General features: G+C 34.5%; 1 protein-coding gene across 2 annotated transcripts; it reads left to right on the top strand.

The window, feature by feature from the left end:
• The first annotated feature begins 26 nt into the window (after positions 1–26).
• nelfe (negative elongation factor complex member E) lies at positions 27–4,524 on the top strand. Of its 2 annotated transcripts, none has more exons than XM_015376946.1 (11): positions 27–47; positions 260–353; positions 635–704; positions 1,773–1,918; positions 2,552–2,626; positions 2,764–2,801; positions 2,889–3,154; positions 3,375–3,519; positions 3,630–3,684; positions 4,066–4,168; positions 4,268–4,524. In XM_015376946.1, exons 2-11 carry the CDS (start codon positions 279–281, stop codon positions 4,342–4,344), a joined length of 1,050 nt encoding a protein of 349 aa, XP_015232432.1. In that variant the 5' UTR covers positions 27–47; positions 260–278; the 3' UTR covers positions 4,345–4,524. The 2 variants fall into 2 exon arrangements, with proteins under 2 accessions (XP_015232432.1, XP_015232431.1); XM_015376945.1 differs by having other exon boundaries at positions 30–47; positions 257–353.
• The last annotated feature ends 3,205 nt before the right edge of the window (positions 4,525–7,729 follow it).

Here is a 7,729-nt window from a genome sequence, read left to right as displayed (position 1 = left end):
CCTACGTCATAATCTAGCGTCGGTGTTGTCTCGCTTGACTTGAAGAGGTGATGAGTAAATAGCTATAGCTGTTTTAGACAAAACTTCATATTTTGGCCTCCATCAGTAAATATATATATATATACTGTTTGGTGTTTCGTTTTCTATTTGCAGTCTCTGTAAATCGGCTAATCTGTTGTAATTAGTTGTAAATGTAAACGGCTAACAGTGCAGAGAAATAAACATTCTGTTATTTATTTAATTTTTTTTACCTTATTAGTTGTGCGGCTGTTGCAGTCATGGTGCTGTTTCCCAACTCACTGACGGAGGAAGAGGAGGCTCTACAGAAGAAGTATGCGAAACTAAAGAAAAAGGTAACCTGGTCGTGGTTTATTTTATGTCATGATGATCTGTTAGCACGATAAGTGTTGATTAAAGACACAGGTGTGTATTTAATTTTGCTGCAGTGAATAAAATCATTGATAAATGCTGTATAAGATTCTAAATCAGTATAAGTAGAATAATCCTCTGACCTCTGTAGGGAGAGTGTAGTGTAAAAGTTTTAAAATGTGTTATATTTGACACTTCCTAAAGGGGTCAATTGTTTCCCCACCATTCAACAGCTACTAATTTGTACTGTATTCTTTCATTTTAGAAAAAGGCACTTCTTGCTTTGAAGAAGCAAAGTTCAACTAACCAAACAAACCAGAGCGGCTTGAAACGAAGTAAGTAAAGTCGTTTGAATGGAGTTTCCTTAATTAATACATATGATAATAATAATGAGAAAAGAAATGCTACATCTGTAAATATTTGCAAAAAAAATGTATTCAATGTTGTTTTTAGAGAAAATATTTTAATTATGAATGTATATTATTTTCACAAGCTTTTGAACTGATTAGATGGCTGTTGTTTTGTATCATTACGATTTTGTCGTTGTTTGTCATGTCCTTTTAAGAAGACATTCAAGACGTTTGTTGCATCTTATATTCTTTGAGATTCATCACAGTTAGCAAAACCGATAAAAGGCATTTTTTTTCAACCTTTTAGTAGAAATAGTTTGAACTGCAATGATAGTTGTATTTGTCAGACCATGCAATATTACAAAAATAATTTTATCCACACTAAGTAGGGACCTAAATACACTTAAAAAAATATCTAAGAGTCAACACAGTTTTAAACTCTGACTGACTCTACTGTAATTAACCTACTTTGTGATTCAAATTAAAGATAGAATTGACTAATGGGAAAGAAAAAAAAATACATTTCTGTCAAACTGTTTAATTACAATTTCTAATAATTCTAGAATTATCCAGCTACTTCTGTAGTGTACAATTTACACCGGATCCAGAGCATAATTGATAATAAAAGTGCGCCTGAATCTAGATGTTGATTTTTCAGTCTTGTATAGTTTTGGCAGGTGCATAAAGAATGCATTGCTTCACCCTATTATGCATAATAAAGGAGGAGAGTTCCCCTGACACTGTGTTTAGTGCAAGACACCATGATGGGATGATGGAATGTTATAGCAGTAGCATATCTGCTAATCCAGTTTGAAGGGGAACTAATCAGCCTTAAACACTTACTTAACCACTTTGTCAAATAATTTACTTTTATCTCTAAATTATTTACATAAATATACCACAAAAAATCAATCATTTCATTGATTGTATGATCATTAATTTTCATAGATATAAAACAAAGAAAATACACAAATATTTGTTTAATCATTCAATTTAAACAGTTATTCAATTTTTATTTTATTTGCTGCCTTATTTTTTTATTTCTTTTTACAGCGCTGTCAGATCAACCTGTTGTTGATACAGCAACAGCAACAGAGCAAGCTAAAATGCTCATCAAGTCAGGAGCCATCAGTGCCATCAAGTCAGAGACCAAGAACTCCGGCTTCAAACGTTCTCGAATGCTAGAGATCAAACTTAAGGTAGTGTGTCATTAAATTCAGTGTAGTGAAGTGTTCTCGCCTTACAAATTTCTTCTATCAATGTCCTTTTTTGTAGCACTTTTAGATCATCAAAAAAAATAGACCAAAGTAACCTCTGTAAAAGGAAAATATGCATTTCAAATAAAAAGTTTTGTTTTGTTTTTTTTTTACCATCCAAACCAAAATTTGCCAAGTGGAACAATGTAAATGTATATAAAAACCCGAATAGTATAATCAAGAATAATTTTGCTTCATAAGGCAAAGGATTGTACAACACTCAATAGTAGTTGCTGTTTAGGGCGGAAAAAACCTTAAATCTGTTAGGGTTAATAGTTTATCACTGCCTAAATAATAAATGAGCCATCATGTGTATCATATTCTTGTCATCAGCTAATTGATTGGTTTTGATTAAGGTGATATTATATGGAAAGTACCCAGTTCAAATCCCAGTGCCTGTTGGTCCCTGAGCAAGGCCCTTAGCTCCAGATTGCTCCCTAAGAAATTGGGTTAAATACAGAAGTCAAATGTTATTGTCATGTAAAGTTGATTATCATCATTATATCCCACATTACTGTTATTTCTGGTTGGCTTTTTATTTTTTCTCATTTTGATTTTATTTTTAAACTTCATCAGGATCCAGAAAAAGGCCCAGCTCCAGCTTTCTTACCCTTCCAGAGGAGTTTCTCTACAGATGATGATCAACCTGAGGTATAAACAGAATATTATCCATTTGTTTTGTTTAACCGTTGTTCTGTAATCTTTATAGGGCTTTCTCTCAAGGGTTTATATTTTTAGAGGAATTATATGCTCTCTTTTCTGAAGTTTCTTTGTGTCATTTGTTCTAGTCTGGAAAGAGAGCCCAAAGGAAGTCTCTGTATGAGAGGTAATGATCCAAACCACTATATACAGTTAATTTAGCATCCAAGTGTCCCCTATGGTTCTAACAGTACATCTTAATGCATCCCTGCAGTTTTGTAAGTTCAAGCGACCGATACCGGGATGAAGATGAAGGAGGAAGCATGTCATCCAGCCATGATATGGACCGAGAGAGAGAAAGAGACATGGACAGGGAGTGGGAGAGAGACAGAGACAGGGATCGGGATCGTGATCGAGACCGGGAAAGAGGTCGAGAAAGAGATAGGGACAGGGAAAGAGAAAGACACAGAGATCGAAGCAGAGAAAGAGATAGAGACCAGGAGAGGGATCGGGAAAGAGAAAGAGACATCCCTTTCAGAAGTAAGTTGCCTTTCAAGGCTGTTGAATGGTTTACATTCTAGTGTCTTAGCATCTTAGGCAAGGTGTGTATAATTTTAGAGCACAATTCTTTATAGAACCTATTTAAAGTGCTTTACATGAAATAAAACCCGCTTTATTTGAGGTATGTCTCCTTTATGAACTTTATGAACTCAATGTATGGTTCTTATTCACTGAATGGCACCTTTTTTTTAACTCTTAGGATCAGACTCGTACCCAGAGCGCAGAGGTTTGCGGAAGGGAAACACTGTCTATGTTTATGGCTCTGGTCTGGTGGAGGACAGCCTGCGCTCTGCCTTCTCCCAGCATGGGAACATCATTGACCTCTCTATGGACAACCCACGCAAGTATGTAAACTATTAAACTATTGATTTTCACCTAATATTCTTCAAACTTGTTTATCATCATTACTTAGTCATAGACTCGTTTGTGTTTTTTTTTTCTTTTCTCTGTGTAGTTGTGCATTCATTACGTTTGAGAAGATGGAGTCTGCAGACCAGGCTGTAACTGAGGTTGGTATGGTCATATTTTGATAGGTTTTTGTAGCCTTTAGCTGATTTTCCACTTATTCTCAGTCCATCTCCTAATTGGTTTAAAAGGACACTTGTGTTTTAGGCGACTGTGTTTTGTGAAACTTTCATACAAAAAAAGGTTCTTAAACATTAGAGCTGTTATATCTGGATTTGCATTTTTAGTCTTTTATTATTAGCAGGTTTTACAAAGGCATAATTTTTCAAAGTTCCTTATCTGAAAATACTTAAAATAGATATAACAATGGGACTTTGAGACTTTTAATCTTTGTCTCCAGTTTAACTGTTTTCTATCTCTCTGTCAGTTTTGCCTCTTTTAGAAACCCCCACGTTACCTTTATCCTTTTGTTTTTTCTCCAATAGCTGAATGGAGCCATGGTGGGAGACGTTCACATTAAAGTCAGCATCGCCAGGAAGCAGCCTATGCTGGATGCCGCCACCGGCAAATCGGTTTGGGCCTCCCTTGGTAAGCCCAGATCTGATCTCGTTGTTCATTTGGACATCAACCGCACAGAGCTTGTTTCTGAAGATTTACCATCTTTTCTCTATGTATTTATGTTTACAGCTGTGCAGAACAGCACCAAAGGCTCCTACAGGGATAAGAGAAACCAAGTGGTCTACAATGAAGACTTCCTGGGATAAAAGAAGTTTTGGTTTTCCTATTGCAGTCCAATTAGCCTGTCTTATGGGATTGTTACAATATTTTCGCTTGTCTTTTTGAGATTCTCTTGTGGATTAAGATGTTTTGTTCTAGTTGATTGTAATAAATCATGTTGTCACTCAATGACTGCGGCATACTCTATGGTTTCTGCTTGGTTATTTTTTCTTTTCAGAGCATTTATTAAAGTGAAAATACAATACAATGATGGCCTTATAGGTATTTGTAACATGCCGAGATGATTAGATGGATGAATGAGTGGATCAAACTTTTTGAGATTAGGATTAAAGTCTGTGAAGATGTTTTCTTTCTTTGTTAATATTTTTTAAACCTGCCAAGATAACAGCTGAAATTTTAAAGATAAGTTTGTCTGCTTTATGTTTTATTACGGTAGTTAAAATGCAGCAACTTTAGGCAACCAAGGATTCTTACACAGCATGAAAGTGATGAAGGGATATCTACATTTCTTTGTCTAAAAAACTTACCTATTAATCTGTTCTTCTATTTAAAGATATGCTTATCTATCCATATATGAATTCATCAATTGTTTTTTCATAATCCATTCAGCAATCTACAGTATTCATGCCACCATATATTCTTTGATTTATTCCTCTATCTATTCATGTTTATTCATCTATCCTAAGTCAATCTGATACCTATTTTTCACCCCTCACCCAACCATCTATGCTGTTTCTTCATTATCATTCTACCTATTTTTAGATCTTTTATAGCATTTTTCCAGTCTTCCATCTCTTTCATATTTATTTTTTAGTTAAAAGCCTGGGTGTAAAAGTACAAGGGTCATATTCCATATAGGGTAGCGTTTATTTTTCAATAAATCTACTTAAAAAAATAAAATAAAAATATAATGAAAAAAGGTTTGAAATTTGACACAAACATGCTTTGGTGGACAATAATGGGCATTATTATTATTTTTTTAAGATGTTTTTAAGGAAACTAGAGCTTTATTCTTAAGTTTCATAAAATCTTTTCCTATTATTACTTTCTTTCGATTATCCACTGCAGTAGTGGGAATCACCCTGAGCAGCCATTCTTTCTTGATTATGCCGTTGTCAGAGTTTTTCTGAAGTTTGTAAAGCTGATATACATGAGACTGGCTGCACTGCAGGTGGAGATGGGAAAATACAGAACCTGAATATGCCCCTCCAAACACAGTCAGACAGCAGCTAAGAAAGATTTTGACGAGAACATTTTGTGGTCCAGTTTAAAAATGTCACACAAGAAAAAATCACACAAGTAAAAATATATAAATGGGTTAAAATGTGACAGGAGCAAGTATGGAAAGCCAAATGAGCTGCATATTTCATAAATTAAAAACTGGAAAGATCTCTAATCGTACATTAATTTAATTATAATTATAATAAAAAAAACTATTAAATATTACTTAAGATCCATGCATTAAATAAATATAGTTTTTTTATCCTTAATGCAAAAACAATTTAATAGTTCTTACTTATTTAATTAACCATTAAATATGTATCTAAGTTTCTAACAACAAAGAACTAGAAGAACATTTGGCATTTTTCAAAACGGGTGCAGTTTTAAAATGCTTAAAGAGAAGAGATGGACTCCTGATGTCCAAAGAGATGAGGCAGGTCTTGTATAAAATATAAGGAAAGGAGGTAGTTGAAATAGAAGTTTTTATCTTTAAAGACAATGAAAACATGAAAAATATTGTTAGAAACATCTGCAAAGAGATTGAAAATGAGTTAGGTTCAGGTTAAGCTTTATATGAGGCCATGATATGTGCTGTTTGCCCTCTTCAGGGTGCTATTATAAAATATTTAAAAATGATCTTCCCAAAAAGAAAACAAAATTAAAACGTTCTTCTCAGCTCTTGCAAAACCTCTTAGGAACCTGTTTTAAAAGCAGGGAGGGTCTGGCATGCATGTTCATCTCCTCTTCCATTCAGTGTGGAGGGTTTCTGCATGCAGAACAGTCCCTCCAAGAACCTTCATGTGTCTAAGACAAAAACTTGTGTTGAATAAGAAAGCTGCATGTGATCCCAGCCAGGTAGACACAGATAAACATATATGACACAGTTTAGTTGCTCAAATATACACATTCATAATAAATGGTCTAATTTATTATTAAAAAGTTCAGTTATTTTCAGTAGATTTGTTCAGTTAAAAACATTATAAATCAATTAAACACAGACTTGTGTTTTTACACTTTTAATGTCATGTTTTCTGTCCAATGCTAATAAAGACAACACTTAAGGTTAGAATATAAGATTAGAGTAATTAAAACCTTTTTAGTAGAGAAATGTTGGAACAACTGCTTAGAAAAAACATCTTATATGACCCTACCTTTCAAAAATTATCTAAAAGGTAATTCTGACAGCAGAAAAGGCTTTAAAAAAACCCCAAATAAATCAAGTTGAATAAGAATGCACTGATTTATTGAGCAGATCTGGCAACCCACTTGTGGGTGACACTTAGGGGTCCATCATTATTGGACCCCTAAGTGGAGAAGTCCTCACCTGGGGCGCTCATTGCGACTATTAGCTCAAAGTAAGCTAAATTATTTAATGGAAAAATCTCATTGGTGAGAATTTACTTATATTTATTGTTTTTAGGTTGTTTTGTTTAATATCAAAACATCCTATTCCGATTCGGGCCTGGTATCTGAGTTCGGTAGCGCTTTAGCGTCGCCATTTTTGGCTCCTCCTGCAGTTTTCCGTCCTCTTGTCTCCAGCTGACGCATAGAAAACACTGACGCTTTTTCACGGAGGTTAAAACTAAACATTTCTTCTGCGTATTTAAATGTGCCGTGCTATTTAAATAAAACGCTGGAAAGTTTAAATTCCATTTCGCTATTTCTAGGCCGCTTTTCTGCATGATTAAACCAATTTCTGACTATTTCTTCCTTCTTTTGACAACCCTTAAGATAAGTTTTAACAGTTCAGATCAGATTAAAAAGCCTTTTATTGGTGTTTGGTTCTGTTAAACCTCGGAAAAAGTTAGAAAAGTATATTTCAGATTGGGTTTTGGCGGATCAATTACTCTTAAGCGGAAAGTTTCCTCTAGGCAGCGCGCCAAAGCGCGGCGCACTGACCTCTATGCTCACAGCTCCTCAAAGGAGCAGGGACGTCTGCAAAATGATTAAAGGGATTTCACTTTAAATAAGTTTTACAATTGAAATACAAAAATACCAACATTTTTTAAAGGCTTTAAAATAAGCTTAATACAAGAAAAAAATCAGGACTCTAATATATTGTTGAGCTAAAACTACAACTCCTTATTTGGGAAAATCTTCCACAGGTAGGCTATTACAGATATCCTCATGGTGTAGGATGGCAGCCAGCAGGCTTTATCTTATAAGGTGCCCCCAGGGACATAAATCAGA

The sequence above is a fragment of the Cyprinodon variegatus genome, unplaced genomic scaffold (assembly GCF_000732505.1).
Source record: "Cyprinodon variegatus isolate N-32 unplaced genomic scaffold, C_variegatus-1.0 Scaffold144, whole genome shotgun sequence".
Classification (NCBI taxonomy): domain Eukaryota; kingdom Metazoa; phylum Chordata; class Actinopteri; order Cyprinodontiformes; family Cyprinodontidae; genus Cyprinodon; species Cyprinodon variegatus.
The sequence above is the reverse complement of the archived record's forward strand: the minus strand, read 5'-3'. Positions and strand labels throughout refer to the sequence as shown.

Coding starts and splice junctions, on each gene's coding strand:
- nelfe (XM_015376946.1), top strand. CDS start 279: ATGGTGCTGTTTCCCAACTCACTGACGGAGGAAGAGGAGGCTCTACAG. Junction 3,520..3,629: donor TCTATGGACAACCCACGCAA/GTATGTAAACTA, acceptor TTCTCTGTGTAG/TTGTGCATTCATTACGTTTG. Junction 3,685..4,065: donor CAGACCAGGCTGTAACTGAG/GTTGGTATGGTC, acceptor TTTCTCCAATAG/CTGAATGGAGCCATGGTGGG.